This window comes from Miniopterus schreibersii (genome assembly GCF_964146895.1).
Source record: "Miniopterus schreibersii genome assembly, chromosome: X".
In the NCBI taxonomy this organism is placed as follows: Eukaryota; Metazoa; Chordata; class Mammalia; order Chiroptera; family Miniopteridae; genus Miniopterus; species Miniopterus schreibersii.
In genome coordinates, this window is record NC_138104.1 from 65,277,315 (window position 1) to 65,296,742 (window position 19,428).

Consider the following 19,428-nt stretch of genomic DNA (forward strand, 5'->3'; position numbering starts at 1 on the left):
CTACTTTTGAGCTTGGCAAATTATGATGCTGTTATCTCCTGGCACATTCTCCTTATCATTGCAGGATTTTGTCTTTTGAAACAAAGACAGACCTTTACTGTACTTTTAGTGGGACCATGGGAGCAACTGGAGTTAGATATATGCATTAAATCTGCTATCTAAGTCTGGAAGTCTCCAAAGGAAATCCTGCTGCTCCCTTCCTCGGTTGCCCAAATGTGATGGCTAGTTGGATGGCTCCTTTGGAACCCCGAAGCTTGTCAGCAGTGCTTACTGTACCCACCAGGAAAACACTGGGGGGAATAGGGAGAGAGGATATGCATAAGCATAAGGGTTAAGCTCCGGACATTGCATTTTTAGTAGTTGTGATTAAGAGCCTGATTTTTGGAGTAAGACCCAAGTTTCACTTCCAGCTCTGCTACATACTTATCACATGACTTTGAGCAAATGCCTTTGCTTCTCTGGACCTTATTTTCCTCACCTATAAAACGGGGATACTAATAGTATCCCTCTTTCAGGGTTTTTGCAGGAATTAAGGGAGATAAAAAACTGCAGTGCCTGGCACATTGTACATGTTCAGTACATGGTAGCTGTTATCATCATCACCATCATCATCATGAAATAATAGCCACCTCCCGGAAAGCTGTCAGAGCCACAGTCTGTCTTTGCTGCTGAGGCTTTAGACTCTGGAGAGCCTTGATGTCCTTGTCCTTTGACCCAGCACCCGGTGTTCCCAGTAGCTGTGCTCTTGACCTCACCTTGCTCCTGGAATGATTTGCAATGGCCCACCTAGCCTGACCAACCACACAGTCTTCTTACCTCAAGACCCAGCATTACTGATGGCAGGTACAACACTGGCCACTCTGCCAAATTGCCCCCACATAAAATGGCCAGGCTAAAGGGCAAATTGTACTGCAGACCTGCTCTGTGCCCAGCACTACAGGAAGGTATACCACAGTCTCTACCCCAAGGAGTTAATAAGCTACTAGTTTATTCACTAGAATTCATGGTGCAGAAAAAAAAATATATTTATTCTTTCATTCCTTAATTGATTTATACATTATTGATTTTACCTTTTTGTGTTCTTGGGTTCTTTTTTCTCTAGGCAAAGTAGCAATTTACCAGTATAACTTAGCCCTGTGTTTAAATTCCAAATCTGAGAACTTGATTGACTAAGTGAACTTGATTTTGTACCCTATCAATTGTAGCCAGCCTTAGACATTTAAACTTTGAAATATTAAGGTTAAATTATATACATTTATAGAGGAAAAATCCAGAAAAGCTCAAACTCTTCCAGTTCTTGCATAGAAAATACCTTGCTCCAAGGAAACTGTAACAAAATGCAAATTTATAGAAGAGATCCAGGAAATGGATGTGCCCTAGATTTCTTTGGAGAATTTCTTGAGTGAACCCTATCTTCTTCCCACCTCCTGTACCACATGTATCATAAAAGAACTCTCCATACTTGGAGTTCTTCTCATTTTAGGATATAGTTGTAAAAAGAAAAGAGCACTGGATCACACAGTAGCCAGCCCAGAAGCCATTGCACAGCTGTGGAACCCTAGCAGCCCTCCAGAATCATCTTGCAGCTGGTCTGCTTATAGCAATAACAAAGGTTTCTGTTGGGCAATTTGATCAAGCAAAACTCAGGGCATGGACTTTGAAGTCATACAATACTTGTGTTTTAGTCCAAGCTCTGGCACTTACTAATGAGTGACCTTGGGCAAGTTGCTTAACTTCTTTGTGTTTCAGTTTCCTCATATTTACAATAGGATCATAATAGTAGCTTCCCCATAGGATTGTTCTGAGAATTAATTAATTGAAATGACCCCAAGAAAGGACTGAGCCCAGTGCCTTGCATTGAGTAGTTCTCAATAAAGGTTTCTAATTTTATCAAAATGATCATTTATCATTTTCATTAGTCTATTTTGCCAAAAGATAAAAGAGGTGATAGCCCTGATGAATTGTGTTGGCCAGACCATGCTTAGAGCAACATGTTCAATTCTAAGCTAACACATATAAAATTCATAGGACAGTGCTTGGAGCATTGTAAAGGTGCTGGATATATGGCAGAAGTGTTATTATTAATTAAGACTACAACTAACGAGTCTTCTGAGAAAGCATAAAATATGCAGACACTGCATATGTGTTAATTCAATTAATGCTTATGACCACCCTATGAATAAGATACAACCATTATCTCCCTTTAACAGATGAGGAAATTAAGGCAAAGAAAGTTTAAGTAACTTCCTCACAATTACATAGCCAAGAAAAGGCAAATCCATGATTCAAGCCAGACCTTTCTCCAGAGCCTGCCATTATGCCAAAGAGTTGTGCTCTCCAATACTGTAGCCAGCAGCCATATGTAGCTTTATTTATTTATTTATTTATTTATTTATTTATTTATTTATTTATTTGAATCTAAAAACATTTTTTTTCAATTACAGTGGATATTTAATATTATTTTATATTAGCTTCAGGAGCACAGCATAGTGGTTAAACATTTACATACTTTACAAAGTTATCTCCCCCATAAGTCAAGAACCTACCTGGCATACATAATTATTATGATACTATTGGCTATATTTCATATGCTGTACTTTACATCCCCGTGACTATTTTATAACTAAGAATTGTACTTCTTACTCCCTTCACCTTTTTTACCCAGCCCCTCACCCCTCCTCCCATCACATGTAGCTATTTATATTTAAATTGATTTACAGTAAATAAAAGTAAGAATTCAGTTCTTCATTTGCACTAGCCACATTTCAAGTGCTCAACTGCCACATATGGCCAGTGAGTACCATATTGGACAATGCAAGTATAGAATGTTCTGCTCTTTCTAGGAGGATTCAACATCACCTCAGAAAATTTTCTTGGACAGTATTGCTTATAGCATTTCTGGGATTCTATTCCTTACAAAAACTCAGACTTGAGTTGTATAGCTTTCTCTTATTGTTGTTAATAGACACATGGTTGTAATATATTGAAATCCCATTTGCACTTGCCCAGGTAGTAGGGTAATGGCAAGCAAGAGGCCAAGAAGTCTGACTCACATTAAGTTTTCCAGCTTTTCCAATGCATTACTTCAGATTTACAAAATGTCTCCTGTCACCTCTGTTTGACAGGTAGGGAAATTTGCCAATTTGACCAAAGATCCAGCTTCTTCCACAGGCCTTCTTTGACCTGTTTGCTATCTGAATAACATTTAATACCATAACATGTTCATCTCACTAGTGACTTGAACAACTGGGGCTGGACTCAGAAGTCAGCCCAGCCTTGAACGACCTTAGGTTTTGAGAGTCTTTGGCACGCGGGGCAAGTCTCCAGTTCCCTCTCTTGGACTTTCTCTGCTCACCTCTGCTACACATTTAGTAAAGACCAGAGAAAGGAAAGAGAGGGATTCAGGATTCATTGTCTGAATTCCTGGATGATTCAGTCTCAGAATCTACAAGCTTCCAGAGCCAGTGGAATCATAGTTTACAACTGTAGTCTTCCCAATGTGCATCTATCTGTTTCCTTCTGAATCTCCATGGTGGAGAAGATTGGACCAATATCTAATCCAGTCAATAATTTATAAAATCCAAGCAGTTTTTATCCACTTCTTACAAAGTATTATCTTAACTTGCTGCACCAGAGCCCACTTGAACTATGGTGATGCCATAGAATAACCAACAAGGTGGAGCTCCTCCTTTATGAATGAAGGAAGACACCTGACCATTCCTCTCCATGTGCAGGGAAGGAGCCTTTGCACTTTTAAACTTAAGAGTTGTTTGGGTTTGAGTCACTCTATAACTCAGATCTAGGTCTGTACCCCACCTTGCCACTGTGTATCCCTGGTAAGCCTATCTCCACTTCCTTGTCTTGTAAACTAGAGGCAGTCTCAAATGTATATGTGCACAGAGTTCAGTGCCCAGCACATAGTGAGTGCTCAAAAATGTATTGACTGATGTTATTTTCAGTGTGATTATGATCATTCTCTGTTGTATTGATGGGTTTTATCAACACAACAGCATTGAAAAGGTATGAGTACATGTGCTTAAATGAGGGTCAAGGCTCAGTTTATCATTAATGTCCAACCCAAAAAGAGGCCAGTACAGTGTTCATTAGATTATCATCTCCCAAGTGCCTGGGACTTCATGCCAAACTCTTAACAAAGTAAAGTTGATTAAATTTTCTAAGTACAGGGGTAAGCAAAAGTAGGTTTACAGCTGTAATACAAATAAATAATACAATAATTAATAAATAATAATACAATAATAAACTCTGTGTTTTGTGTACTCACAAATGTAAACCTGTTTTTGCCCATACCTGTATTTGCTGAGCCCCTCGCCTGTGCCAAGCACTGTCTGGGCACAAGAGAGATTGCAAGATGATTAAGATTTGGCCAAAAAGTCAGTTGGAAGTGTTCAGCCACAGGAGCTAAACCAAAGGAGAGCAGAATTCCCAGAGTGGAGGAGCTGGATCTTTAAGAATGCAAAATTCCCAGAGTGGAAACTTGGAGAAAGGGCATTCCAGGCTGGGTGAATGAAGGTGCACAAGCACAGACGGCTGAACACACGTGGCAGCCTGTCTGGAAAGCACCAAGGAAATTGGCATAACTGGAGAGTAGAGTACATTACACTATGAAACATGAAACCTGGTGGCCAAAAGGGCAAGAAGTCAAGGGGCAGAGCTTATCAGGATGCGCTTGTGTTTCTAGATAGCTGCAAGCCATTGGAGGACTTTTCAGATCAGAGGGAGGGATTTTGTGTCAACTTAAGTCCAGCAAGCTCTCTAGTAATCATGGGAAACCCAGGATCCAGGGTACTGAGTGGGTGAGAGGTTTTTGAAATTGGGCACTACTGTCAAACACATACCCATCCTGTGGACTAAATTCTATGAAATTTGGAATTAAGTGGAACCAGTCAATCCAAGAGCTATTAATTACGACCACCAATTACTGATGGACTTGCTTTTTTGAGATTTTCAAGGAGAGAGATGGGTGTACTTTATGTTTGGAAATATATAAGAGTAGAGCTGTCCCTAACAACCTTTTCTTTGGAACTTGGACCTCACACTTAAAGGGTGTTTGGTAAGCAGTTTTTTTCTCCAAATTGAATAAAAAGGAGAATATGCACAAGCATCAGCTATAAAGCTCCTAGTCAGTCAGAGTCAAGATTGAATCTTATCTATTTTATTTCATTTTTTTTAACTGGGATTGGACTGGTCTTTACACTGCCTCCTCCCATTCTGCCCCACCTGAATGAGTGGATCCAGGCCCACTTCCAATCGCTGCTTAATGGAAATGTGGGGTTATCTTTTGCCACTGGTAATTCCCATGTGCTATCTGCAATTGTTTCTACCTGATGAACTACTGAGGCACTGCACACGTATGTTAATGCCGATGGGGGAGTCTTATTCCTTGACCCATCACAAATACCCTACAGGTAACATGAAGCTACCAGGGATTTCTGAGCAAAATTTACAAATAAGCCCCATTCGTTGTTTTTAGAGTGTGTCCTCATGGAATGGGCAAATAATCAAAACTCTAGTAATATTTGCATTTTAGAACTGTAAAAATTTCAATATGGCTATAAAATCATGTTTAAGATGATCAAGGAGATAGGTATGCAGACCTAAAGAGTTGTTAATTGTAGAAAGCAATGTTTCTGCTTATGTCTCAGATGACCTTGATCCAAAGACAATTGGAGCTTGATGCAGTGAAACTGGAGATGGCCAGTGAGCTCAGCTCTGTACTGAACCCCACCCTAAGTGGAGGAGCACTGGGTCCTCCACAGTCGGTACACCATCAAATGGCAAAGAAGTTTTCTTTCCCAAGTGCATTGAGTTTACTTCCTAAGAATATTTCTTGTTGCTTTTCAATTTTGTTTTGTTTGGGGGGAGGGTATAATTTCTAAACCTTTCCAGGTATTAGATTATCTTTCTAGATAACTACTCATCTTTAAGTAGTTATAATTTGTTGTTTAAAAAAAAAAAAAACACAAAAAACTGCTTGTAGCCCCCTTGTAAAACCTTGACTGTAATTTTCTCAGTGGCATATTTTAACAGTTTACATCTCAAAACTTGTTTTCATATGGCAAGTTAATGACTACACACACACACACACACACACACACACACCATGGCAAACTTCTTGTGGGTTTGGGAACCAGGTAAACCTTGGTTTGCATCCCACTCCACTACTAACTAGCTGTGTGACTTTGTGCAACTCAGTTAACCTCTCTGGGCCTCATTGTCCTCATCTGTAAAATAAAGACAACAATAGTTCCTGCCTCATGTACAGATTGAATGAGTTGGAATATTGAAAGCACTTGAGTTCTTGCTTGGTGCATAGCAAATGCTTAGTAAATTTAGTAGTGGCAATTTTTATTGTTGATCAAATAATGCATCCGCCTATCTAATGATCTATCGTCCACTGCAGATATCGCGCACAGTAGATGTTTAGTGTTTATTGCAGTGAATCAAATTGATTCTAACTGTTTAGCTTAGATTTGGGGGATAAATATTTTCCTTTCTACTGGGATGTTTGGTAGGAGATGCAGATGATCACTTGCAGCTTGGGTATTAAAAGCATGAGTGTGAAGAGGCTGTCTCACATAGAAAGAAGAACTCATCAAGGCAGACTTTTTTGGACACCATTGTTGCCAAGCGCTCGGTGTGCTTCCCAGGATGTCAGAGCTACATCAGTAGCTCATTTGAGTCTTGAAGCTTTCTCTGACATGGATACCAAGTGTAGGGGTTTTAATTGCCTTTAGTTGAAAGAATTAGGTTATACATTCAATTCTGATGAAATTCCTGTCTTGTAAAACATGGTGGAAAGGGGGGTCCTGGCAAGAAGAAGTGCAGTGAGGACTGTTGTGAGATTTCCAGTTGACTGTGTGGTTTTGCACTCACCATTCGGTTTTGCAGATTCCTCGGTATGTCTACACACATACCTACAAACCAATTTAGAACTGTGTGCTCTGTTGTGGGGGTCAGAGGGTAAAGAGGGATTGAGATTGGTCAAGGTCATTGCCAATGAAACAGCTATCTGACCTAGCTTTACTCCCATTTCCAACAAGGCAGAGGATTCTTAACTGAGATTCACGGATGGATATTAAGTGGTCCAGAAAACCCCTGAAATTATATGTAAAATGTTAATGGGTTGGGAAGAGGAAGACACCACTGTGCTTTTTCTGTGGAGAGAGACATAGCTTTTAACTGATTCTCAAAGGAGTCTGTGACCCAAGACAATTAAAACTGCAAAGTTGTTTGGTTTTGTTGCCCCAGACGAATTGGTATGTATTACCCAAAGGACCCAGTTAAATGGTCAAGGAAGTGACAAGATCAGTCACAACTATTTTGTGGCCAAGCAGCTGATGGATTGTTCAATCGGTTGTTGTAGAGTCATATAGACAAAGCCTACAAGCTTGGGGAAGCCAGGCACCCCCAGGTCATCCTCGGGCGACAGCCCCCATCCTGCCAGGCCCTGGGGAGTGAATCCTTCCTGCCCAGCAGCTCCTTTGCTCATGAGCTGGCCCAAGTCACCTCCTCCTACAGCACCTCAGAGCCAGCGCCCTGGGGCGGCTGGGATCCGAAGGCCTGGAAGCAGGTGCCTGCTTCACTACTGCCTAGCTGCGACACTGTAGGTAAGTCACTTCCCCTGAGCCTCGCTTTCCTCATCTGTCAACCGGGCACAGTTCCCTGCTCAGCCTGCCCACCTGCTTCATAGGGTTGTTGGGAGGAACACAGGAGGTGACAGCCCATAAAGCTCTGTACACCTAAGAGGAATTTCTAATGCTTTCTCTACTGTGTCCCGGCCAGTCTTTGACAGAGAGAACACCCAAGCAAGCCGAGTGCTCCAGGTGCCTCAGCCTCACCTCCAGGAAAATGAGTGGGGATTGCCCCAGGTGCAGTTACTCCCTCCCTACTGTCCACCTTCCAGCACCCCATTTCCTTCCCCGCCTATCTGTCCCTGCAGCCGGATTGTGAGCCCAAGGGGGACAGGGGCTGCACTTCTGCACCTTAAATCCCCCCAGTGCCTGCCTGCTCCATACCTAGTGGGTGTTCAGAAATTGCCTCTCCTGACAGCAAACTGCTGTGGACTCTGCACCCAGAGGTGTTCCTTGACACTACCCAAGATTCACACAACCTAAAAGTGAGAAGTTGGATTTCCCCACTGGAGTACTGGCAGCCTGGGAAGGGCAGGCAGAAGGAATCCAAGTCAAGCCTGTCCAACATGCTATGTGTTAGGATCCTCCTGAAAAGTCTAGGAGTGGCTTGACTTGCCCTAATGAGTCACATTAGTGGCCATGAAAGCAAGATGGAGGACACCAGCCAGAATGGGTCTTTGCAGAGTATTTCATTTGGATCATGGAGTTGTTGTTCTGGTACATGAAATACCAGTGTGCACAGGATGTGCAGAGAAGACTGGAGAAATGAGCATTGCTAAGTGACAGTGATCAGAAGATGGTCATCAGGCTGAAAGGGCCTCCTGGATTCTGGCCTTTAATGGAAATTCTGCTTTCTTATGTACAGCTTTGTTCTCTTTATCTGCCTGCCCTGCCCTGCCCTGAAAGAACAAGCAGTGCTTTTCTTTCAAGGAGTATTGATTTTTTCTCTTTTTTTCCCCTTTTTTCTGTGTACTCTCAGAGTCACAGTGCTCTTTAGCTGAAACCTGAGAAATCTTGTCCAGCACAAAGCTGCCAGGGAAACAGAATTGGCAAAAACAGATGGGGACGCTGTCCACTCAGGATGTCACTGTCTTTGGAAATAAAAAACAAGAGGATCCCAGCTAGCTTGCCTCGTGAATTCCTATCTTCACCCCCACTTACGTCTACCCAAGCCAATGCCTTCTATCCAGCAGTGAAAGACTGGGAAGATGCTTGGCTCCCTAATCTTCCCTATGAAGCTTTGGAAGTTGGACCCACCTAGGGGCTCTTTGAGGGAGAGTACCTTGCCAGCTCAGCCTGTTATTCAGGAAGGCCAGACTCAGTGGGAGACAGAGGAGGCAGGCACCACAGGGGAAAAAGAAAGGCAAGCTGCAAAGACATTTGTTTCCTCTGCCTCAGGATATTCCCAGCATTTAGACCAAGCCCTTCTGGGACCAGGCAGTCCTGAAATCACTGAGGAGACCAGAGAGGAGTCAAAATAGAGTTCACGCTGTTGGAGTTCAAGTAGAAAGAGAGAAAATAAAGAATAAAACAGCTGACCTACAGCTCTCTGCCATTTGCTTTTGATGCCATTGCTTTCATGAAGGCCCCATTGACAGCTTCAGACTGGTTCAAACCCCAAGGTCACCATGGGAAAGGTCCCTGGCTCTTGTACAAGGAGCCCAGAGGGGCAAAGAAAGACACCAGCAAGCTAGTACTGACCTCAGTTTTGCCTAGCTTAGAGAACCTTGTGGCAAGTTCTGATTTACCTTCAGGGACCCAAGCCCTGACTTGAGGTTTCTGGTGTCCTCCCCACACTCCAGTCCACTCCTGATCCCTTCACACATCGTATTTTCTTTAGAAGATGTATAACCATCTGAAATGACCTTTGGTTGACTTACATGTGTCTTGTCAATCTCCCCTCCACTGTAAACTCCATAAAAGTAGAGAAGCACAGTGCTGTCTCCATGCCTGGAAAAGAGCCTGGCCCAAAGTAAACCCACAAGAAATGTTTGTCAGCTGACTGACGAACATGGTAGGCTGCCAAGGAAACCCTCTCTTCCTATTCCATATTTGGGCAGGTTCATTCTGGGGGACCAGAGTCAATGAGGCCCACACCTTGCAGGCTGCATTTGGGCAGGGAAAGTCTTTGATCAAGGCAATACAAAAGGGCAGGTGTTCGGCAGACTCCCCCCATCCAAAATCTTGGCCTCAGGTTCACAGGGAGAAGTGGCCTGGTGGCACACCCATCACTCCTGATGGTGTGGCCTCCTCTGAAAGCATTCTGGAGAAACCAAGTCACAGACTCTAAGAGACAGGAGGGACTAGGAAATGAACCTTACCTGTCATTCACTATAGAAAGCCTCTGTAGTTTCTGCAGAATACCTGAAGATAATCTTCGTTTAAAAGCATCCACACCCCTCAAACAGGGCTTCTGATGGAAGTGTCTACATTGCCTTCATCCATGGGCCATGGCAAGTCTGAGGTGTCCCCATCCATATGGGTGTAGGAGCCCCCAGAAATCAGGTCTTGATTTCATAATCTCCATGCAGAATACTGTCTTCTTGTCATTTTAAAGGAAAGTCAGAAGAGTGGGTGAGATGTCTCCAAATCTGATTTTCAAAACTACAAACGGTGTTTTCCTAGTGGAATAATAAACAAACAAACCCAGACACCAGAGCTCATTAACCTTTGAACCTCTAATACATAGCTAAGTGCTTTCTGCTGTAGGGCAGGGTAGCTCAGTGTGGGAGCACTCATGGGCTGTATTTCCTGGGAAAGGAGACTGGAGTTTCCTAGTGGTAGAAAAAAATCTCTCCTTCTCTTCCTCCTTTCCCCCCCTCCTCCACTCCCTCTTACTCTTCCTCCTCCTCCTTCTACTTCTCCTTATTCTCTCCCTCTCTCCCCCTCCTGTCCTCTTGTTTTTCCCCTTTCCCTCTCATTTTTCTCCCTTTCTCCCTTTCCCCTCCCTCTCTTCTTCCCCCCTCCCCTCTTTTTTCCTTCCCTCCTCCCTCTCTCTTTCCCTCCTTCCCTGAATCAATGTGCTGTACATAATAAGGCTTTGAATCCATTCCTTGGAGTCCCCCAGAAGCTATTCCATTGTAATCCACTTCCCAGTCATAATGCTCTTCTCCTGGGGATCACCAGGCCAGTAACTTCAGTCTAAAGCCTGCTGAAATCCAGAAATCTTTTGTGGGCATCTGTGTGTGAGTCCTGCTGATCAGCTGCCCCATCCCATCCCCCATCCCTCTTTGCTTGATTAAGTGGTTGAATCAGTCTTGAGAACATCCCCTGCAGTGGTGAGAAGCATCCATGGTGATTCCATGGGACTTTCAGGAACCATTCACCTGTGATGACTGAAAAGCAAAGCTGACAGAGCACCTGTCCTGGTCTGCAGCTGGCGGGGGCAGGGGGAGGACTGGGGCTGTGTTGGACTCAACTGTGCCAGGGGATAGCAGTGAGGTTTGGGCCAGCCTTTTGAAATCTCTCTTGACTAGCACACAGATGAAGCACTAGCCCTGCCAAAGCCCCCGCACATGGTTTTGCAGCTTCCTGAGCATCAGAAAGAAGCTTCCAGAAAAACAACTCTATGATCTCCCAGGTTGCCATTCTGGCTGAAATGTGGTCTCTTGGCCCAGCAGGACTGGGAGGAGCTATGACAGAAGATCCCTGGCCCTAGTTCTCTGGGAGACTTCCTGCTGGCACCAACCCAAGCTCACCCATGTGACTAGCATGGGGGAAGCACGTGTAGGCTTGAAAAGGACCCACCAACACTGCCCTGTCAATGTGCTGCCCTGTCAGCACAATAGGACCCAGTACCATGACAATTACAGCCTTTGAAAAATGAGTGATTTGATGACCTCCTCCAATAAGCATGCTTATGAAAATCCACAGGTTGCCTAGGACATCCTCCATAAGTGTCCTAAGCAGTAATTTTCAGCCACCCCTTCCTCCTAGGCACCAAAAACACTTGTCATTTCCTGTTTTCTCCATTTTCCAAAGATTCTAATTGTCAGTGTCAAAAAGCAACAACTGTTTTCTTGGGGCTTATCTTTGAAGCACATTGATTCAGAACAAAGTATGGAGGCCTCCATCTGCAAAACAAATGAAGCAGTCTCCTAGGGAGGCTTGGAGAGAATGCCCTGGCTGCTGGACCAGGGACAACAGGCCCAGAACACAGGGCTGGGAGTGCCCTGGATGACCCCAGAGGTATTAAGAGACCCCGCTTGACAGCAGTGCTGTAGTACCCTAGAGGGCGTGGCCCACAGGCTGGATGTCAAGTGTGTGCTTTGGACTTGGGTGTATATCTAACCATGCCACTAGCCAAGGTTTCCCCTTCAACTCTGGATGCTGTGGGCTTTGTGCTTCCTTAGATGAATACTAGCCAACACTCATCTTCCCCCTGTAACCCTGAACTATTTGAGAAGCACTCTTTTATCTGTCAGACACTACCCAGTTCCTCTGCCCTCTGACTTTGGTTTCCCATGCCTTTGAGGTGTCTTTCCTCTCTGCCTCTTTCCTTTGAGGCTCTTCGGTCCTTCCCCTGCTTTTTCTTTGGTTACACTCTGTAGCTTCCACCAGCCCCCAGCTCCAGCCCCCACCCCCATACAACTGTGTTATTTGATGAAACTAACGGAGGAGCCAATGGAGAAAGAGTTGGGGTCAGTGTAGACTTAGCCAGCCACAGGAGCCAGTCCCCAGAAACAGCAGGCTGGACAGGCAGAGGCACTGTGTCTGCAGTTAAGAGGCATAGCACTTCCTAGCCATGTTGCATTGGGCAGGTCATGTAACCTTTCTGTCTGAGCCTCAGATATCATGTGAGTAAGCTGGGTCCATAGATCTTCTGCCTTTATCTCCTAAGGCTGGTGTAAGGGTAGAAGGGAAGAGCACAAGTGAAAGGGCTGCCATAGAAATGCCTGCTTATCCTGAGCCGCATCTCAGACAGATCCTAATGCTCCCACCCCCTTCCTGATGGCGTGGCCTTGGGAGGTCATATGGCCCCTGTACTCCTCAGTGTCCAAATCAGTATCACTGGGATAATAGCATGCCTACTTTAAAGGGTTGTTGCAACATAAGGTGAAGTAATGGATGCAAAGTGCTCAGTACAGTGAGCATGCATAAAAGCATGACTGTCCTCTCCATGCTTTAGCAAGAAGAGGGCAGCTCCATGGGCTGGCTGAGAAACAGAACCTCCACTGCCCAAATCCCAACAGCCTCAGGGAGGGGGGCAAGAGCTTGAACAGAAGGTAGACTAAGGCCAAGATGGTGAAATAGCTTCTAGTGTAGTCTGCCCAGTGCCATGTGTTGGTCCTCTCTCCTTGGCAGGAACTGAAGTCAGGAACTGCCTCCAGGCCTGGGAGCCGGGCACTGTCTCAAGTGCCAACCTTCTTCCTGCCCCCATCCCATGCCCCAACATCAGCCCTCTAAGTGCAGAAAAGCAGGCCATCCCATGTGGTAGGGTCAAGTCTTCTGGCATCTAGGGGGATGGAGCTCAGAAAGTGGATTCAGAGGGGTGTGCTCCCTGGTGGAGCTGCCTTGGTTGTCAGCACACTTGTGAGCAGGCTTCTTGAGAAGGGGGAAGGGATGGCAGTGGATAAACACTGGACTGGGAGTCAGAACTGGATCCCAGTCACAGCCTGGCACCGAATTGCTGCGAGTCTCTGTGCAAGGGACAAGTCATGCCTTCCACGTGCCCTCATCTGGTTCTCTAGGAACTGTCTCCTTGAGTTTCTCCCACACTCTGTGCTGGGACTGCAGCCCTGAAGCTTGACTCCTCTTGTCCACTCAGCTTGGAAATGGAGACAGGAAGCTCACCCCAATTGTCCATGCTGCAGCCAATACTCTGGGTGTTTGACAGTGCATCCATCTGACCATATGATCATCCTGTTGTTCATGCCAGGACCACCCAGAACAATCCTTGGCCCTTTCCTCATAACAGCCCAGCAGAAGCTGGGTACTCACTACCACATAGCCCCAAAATCCCTGGTTTGCACAGCCATTTCTTGTCTGTGTGGTTTGGAATCCAAGCCCTACCCCAATCACTTAGAGTCCTCTGAATGCAGCCAGTTTGCCTGGGTCTCTCTCATACTGGCATGCCCAGACTTTTGTCAGCACTATAGACATGGTCTGGCCAAGACAGAGTAGTGTAGGACTGTCACCTCCCTCCTACATACTCTGCTTCTATTAATGTGACCTAATGTTACATTTGCTCTTTTGGTGACCATATCTCACTGCTGACCCATCCTGAACAGGATATCCAGAATGCCTAAATCTTTTTCAATGTGCTCTTGCTATTAAGCTCTGTATCTCCAGCCCCATCCTATACTGTCACAGTTGGTTTTTTAATCCAGGTTGCAGAATCCTACTTTTATGTATACCTGTGGAGTTTTGCTTGGGAGGGTGGGGCATGCATGCAAGTGTGTGTTGGCATGTTTACTCATGCTTTCTGCTACACCAAAGCCAAGTCTTGAGTCCCCACACAGTGATCCCAAGGCAAATATTTCTTGGTAGCCGTATTCTAACACTTCATTTTCATCTTCTGTTTAGCAAGAGAAACAGAGATCAGGTCTTATGGCAATGACCCCTGAACAGCAGAGTGCGTATATCACTCAACAGATGAATCAATTTCAAGGTAAGCAGTTAAGATCAATCTTCCCAAAGGGACAAGCTATGGGGGTGTGGTATGTGAGGGTGGGGTGCGAATTCACCCCAGAGTAAGGAGTTACTGTGGGTGTTTCTGAAAGCAGCACCTTGGTTGGGCCTCTCACAGTGGAAACTTAAGTAGGATCCCAATTGAAGGTCAGATCTTAATGACTGATGTCAATATTTAATTCAAGAGTTTGATTAAATCAGGCACCATAAAGCAGTTATTCTCAATGGGAGAAGGGCACACCCCCTAGGGTTTTATCAGAATCAATTGAGGGCTGTCACAACCCCAGGATTCTGATCCTGCCCTTCTTTCCCCCACCTCAATGACCTTCTATTCTAACGGGATCCTGGACCATCTCTCAGGTGTAGGCAATGGAAAGGGGGTTGAAGCTGTGTCTCAAAGAGTCTGTGGTGGGGGGCTCCCAGAGCCTCCACAGATAGCAGAGGTCCCTGCCTTACCATGACATCTATGAATGTGATCAACTTATCAGTCGGGGATACAGCTGTTTGAAAAAATAAAACAGGTAATGGTTCCTACTTCTTGGGGCTTCCAGACTAGTTGGGGAGACATGCGGTAAGCAATCCTTACTAGCCAGTAGTGGCATTATGCAAGACCAAGGGTGCTCTCACCTGGAGCTCAGCAAAGGCTGCTTGCCCTCCAACAGGTGGCCAGCATCTTTATTTTAGCCAATGCCATCATCATGCTATTGCTCCTCCATTCTTGTGCAAAAACCCTTGTTCCTTTGGGCCTAACACCAGCTGAATATCCCACCTGCCCAGGTCAGGCACACTTCAGCTGTAGAGACAAGGAAGACAAGTTCCAGGAAGGCCATTCCATCTGTCAAGGGATCAGCAATGCCAGGCCTGCATACAGAGGACTGAGTATAAAAGCAGACTGAGTCCCTGGCCTTATGGAGCATACAATCTACTTGAAAAAACAGACAGATAAGCTGACATTTTTCGTGCAACATTATCTGTACTTGATGGGGGGTAGGGGTGTGTGAGCACAAACCCAGGAGTCTAAGAGGGCTCCCTAGAAGGACTGAAGTCCGGGTTGAGGGTAGAAGAACAAGGGGGAGAAGAGTTGGGGAACAGGGGATGCTCAGTAGGAGCCAAGGGTAGAAGGGGAGAAATTGGTGCTAAGCTGGTACTCCCCATCAGCAACTGTAACCAAAATTGAGGATGCCTTTGGAATTGACCCTGCCTTCTCTCTTCCTGTAGCCATCCAAGAACAAGTCACCTCCAAGTCTAGCCAGACCAAGGAAAGCCCCCCTTCCAGCCAGCACATAATGCTACCCAGATCTGAGCTCCTTCAGAACAATCTGAGTCCAGGAATGATCTCACCCAGCCATCACCAAAGCCATGAGGGCATGATCTTCTCCCATGAGGGCATGATCTCACCGACCCCAGGCAAAAAGCAAGGAATTTTCAACTCCGGCTCCCTACTTCCCATACCCTCACGCTCAGGCCAGAACCCCCTAGGCAGCCTTGGCTCGATCTGCCAACATACAGAGATGCCCAAGGCCTCCCCCTCACGAGTGCTCCTGCCAGGGTTCTGTCCCAGACCTCTGGGAAGCCAACCCTTGAGTCCCCACCAGCTCAGACAGCCTTGTGTGCCAAGAATGTCCACCATGTTCAACAATGCCACATGGGTGGCATCAGCAACTACAACCCCAGCAGTCTCAAGGGCACCACCTCCGAGCCAAATAGATAATAGCATCCAGCAGCAATTTAATAGCAACTCTATGTTCACAAAGGCACCTGTGAGAGTCTCCCTGGTAACCCCATCCTGTCCATCACAGCAGGCAGTCATGCCTCCCAATCAGGGGACCCAAGGAGACAGGCCTGGCCAGAAGGTGAATGCTGCCTTGACCAACCCCAGCTTTGGCCTCAGACAGAGCCCAGTGCGGGGTCCTGTGCCTGTGCTGAATTCCTCCAAGTCCCTCCAGCAGGGCATAGCCAGCTTTGGCCCCATGAGTCCCATACAGGGCATCGAGCCACCGCCAAGCTATGTGGCTGCTGCTGCTGCCGCTGCCGCTGCCACCTTTGCCATCACTGCTAGCCAGTCCCCAGGTCCATTCAACAGAATGGATCCCCCTACTGAGCTGCCACCCTATGACTTTTTGCCCCAGCCCCAGCCCCCACTAAATGATCTGATTTCACCACCTGACTGCAGTGAGGTAGATTTCATTGAAACTCTCTTGAAAGGCTCCAGCATGAGCCCAGATGAAGACTGGGTGTGTAACCTGAGGCTGATCGATGACATTCTGGAAGAGCAGCATGCTGCTGCTCAAAATGTCACAGCCCAGACTGCTGGCCAAGTCACCCAGAATAGCCAGGATAGCATCCCCAACATTGATATCACTTTAGGGAGTGGTGTGAATCCATAGCAAATTCACAACCTGCCCCAGACAGCCACACAAGTGTTTCCTTGTTACAATCTGAGTGGCATCAGTCCATGCCCATCCCTCTCTCTACCTGCAACAAAATGGAAGGCTGGTGATTTTTCAAAATACCTGTATATATTTGAAAATTTTGTAAATGGTTTTCCTAAACATTAATGACAGAAGTATTTATACTTCCTTCTGTGACTTTGTAAATAAAGTGACAACTTTCGTTTCAGTACAGTTGTGTTGATTTTGTATTGTTTGTGTTTATTATACATGCATGCTGTGTTGTTCACTACAGTGATATCAAATAAGCCAGATGTCTGAGTCGCTTATGGTTCTGATGCAATAGGATATGTGGATGTGACCAAGAGGTGTTGTACAAGCTGACAAATGCCACATAGAAAACCACTTGGCCATTTATTGCCATTTTCACTGAAAATTTGATCACTTGGTGTAATTCTTGATCCCTTTTGCAAACCTGTCAGTCTCTGCTAGCTCTTTCCTGATAAGCACATTACAGCAGAAGCTGCTTTTATTGTAAGTGCTCCACAGAGGAAATTTGCTAGGAGGCTGAGAGGGTTCTATAGATTTGAGAAAGGTGAAGAGAGAATATGAGTTGAACACTCTCTGAGCTGTCAACCTTGAGGATCTAGAGTGCCTCTCTATCATTCAGACAAGAGAACCTCAGCTTTGCACCTCTACAGAGGCACCCTTGCAGGGTGAAGGTGAGATGTTCCTGGTTTAAAGCCTTTCAGTACTTGTTTTGATGTAAGGCTTTGTGATGGGGGGCAGTCTATAAACATTAATCCTTGATTTTTGGTTTGTCTTTGATGGTTTCAATCTGCAGTTATCACCATGTATATTTCAGTGTCTGTTACAGAAAACCCACATCCTCTGTCCTGTAAACTTTTCTCAATGTTCAGACTCTATGTAATCACATTTTAATTGCCACCTCGTATTTCATCTCTTCGTTTTAAATCTGGCATCTCTTTCAAACCAGAACATTTTTTTTCTTCCTTCTGTAATAAACAGCCAGGAGAAAAGTGCCTCCGTTTTCATTTTTCAAGGGATCATTCAGTACCTGCAAATCCAGGTCAATGAAGCCAGCCAGTGCCTTCCTTTGGCTTTTTCAGAGGCTACTGATGCCCAGAACATCGGAAAGATGCTGCAGGGAGGGGAGTGGGGTGAGAAGTTTATGTAGGCAAGCTGGGATCTTTTCACATCACAGCATAGAGACTTGTCATTTGGTGTCTCAGCCCCTCATTTCATAGAGGAGGAAACAGAATGGAAGGCCACTAAGTTAACTTCACTGGGGGGCAAGGAGAGGCTTGCACTGAGAATCTAAACTCTGCACCACCATCTTCTTTCAGTTGAGAGGGTAACACCTTAATAAAGTGTCAACTCCTCCCATGTAAAACACATCCATATAGAGCAGCTGGAGATGAGGAGGTGTACCCTGAGGCAGGTGGTATATCTGCTGCACAGGAGAATGAGGTTTCTTCACTTCTCAAAGACAATCAACAGGGTCCTGGTGAAGTCACTGGGCAGCTGAGCACCCCTGCAATGAGGGGGGGGGGGGCAAGGAGGGATATCCCGCCTCCCATTCCCCAAAGCCCTTATCATCATGAATGCTAGAACAGGAAGAGTTCAGTAGGCTGGAGTGTGAGGCCACAGGGGTGCAGGGGTCCCCACTGCTTAGCTTTACATTCAGGACCACAGCAGAAGGAGAGTCTTTACTCCAGTTTACCTGACTGTCCAAACTTTGCCAAGCTCCACCCAGTCCCCTTTAGCCCACCCCTTCCTGCCCCCCAGAATTTGCAGCAAGTGGGTTGGCTGCCTGTTGTTTCCTATTTAAACTACACAAAAACAACAGGGACTCCTGTCACCCCACAGTAGGGCCACTCCTCAGAGCAAGAAAGTGGCTTCCACAGATCTTCATCTGAATTTGGCTTATGGTTGGGCCTCATTTCCAGGGAACCCTAATAAGATGGCTGGGAACTGTGTGTCTCCCAGGGGCGTTCAGGAGGTGAGGCACAGGTGACAGGGGTTGCAGGTGGAACCGCATCTCCCCAAAGGTAGTGAGGAAGCTAGCTGGATCACCACTTCCCCATGTCCTATAAAAGCACAGCTGAAGCTCCAGTTGGGATCAGATGTAGTAACAATGGAATACATCACATTTATTCCCCTAATTGGCTGGGAGAGTTTTTATACTTCATCCTCAAGGTACAAAATGTTCCAACATGCCCTAGCCTATTTGGCTCAGTGGTTAGAGCGTCGGCCCGTGGACTGAAGGGTCCTGGGTTCGATTCGGGCCAAGGGCAAGTGCCTCGGTTGCAGGCTTGATCCCTGGCCCCAGTCAGGGGTGTGTGCGGGAGGCAGCCAATTGATATATCCCTCTCACATCGATGTTTCTCTCTCTCTCCCTTCCACTTTCTCTGAAAAGCAATGGAAAAACTATCCTCAGGTGAGGATTTAAAACAACAACAAAAAACACTTTAAAAAAGGTCCGACATAATGGCACACTGGGAGAGACCTGTACACCGAGACAGGCCTGTTCTGTCCAGCAGAGCCTAAAATGCTCTAGGAAGATGCCCGCACCCACCGCTCAATGACTGTGACTCAGGGCAAATATCAACAGTGGTGAAAGCAGGCCTCCAGAGCCCACGGGCCAGAGGGATCATGGAAACAGTCATTGCCCAAAAGCACTGGCTCTGCCCACCTGTTCACACAGGCCTCTCCTGCTTCCTGCACAGCATGTT

At 45.9% G+C, this 19,428-nt stretch overlaps 1 protein-coding gene across 3 annotated transcripts in view; it reads left to right on the top strand.

Moving 5' to 3' along the window:
- The window catches only part of MAMLD1 (mastermind like domain containing 1), a 145,136-nt gene extending 128,232 nt beyond the window's left edge, over positions 1-16,904 (top strand). For 2 of the 3 annotated variants that reach the window (XM_081126114.1, XM_081126115.1), the window contains 2 exons: positions 14,178-14,262; positions 15,501-16,904. In XM_081126114.1, the coding sequence (XP_080982240.1) occupies positions 14,178-14,262; positions 15,501-16,669 (1,254 nt within the window). In that variant the 3' untranslated portion in view covers positions 16,670-16,904. Of the gene's footprint in view, positions 1-7,384; positions 7,629-14,177; positions 14,263-15,500 lie in introns of all 3 variants that reach the window. The other variant, XM_081126116.1, reaches the window with a different exon arrangement.
- Positions 16,905-19,428: the final 2,524 nt, after the last annotated feature.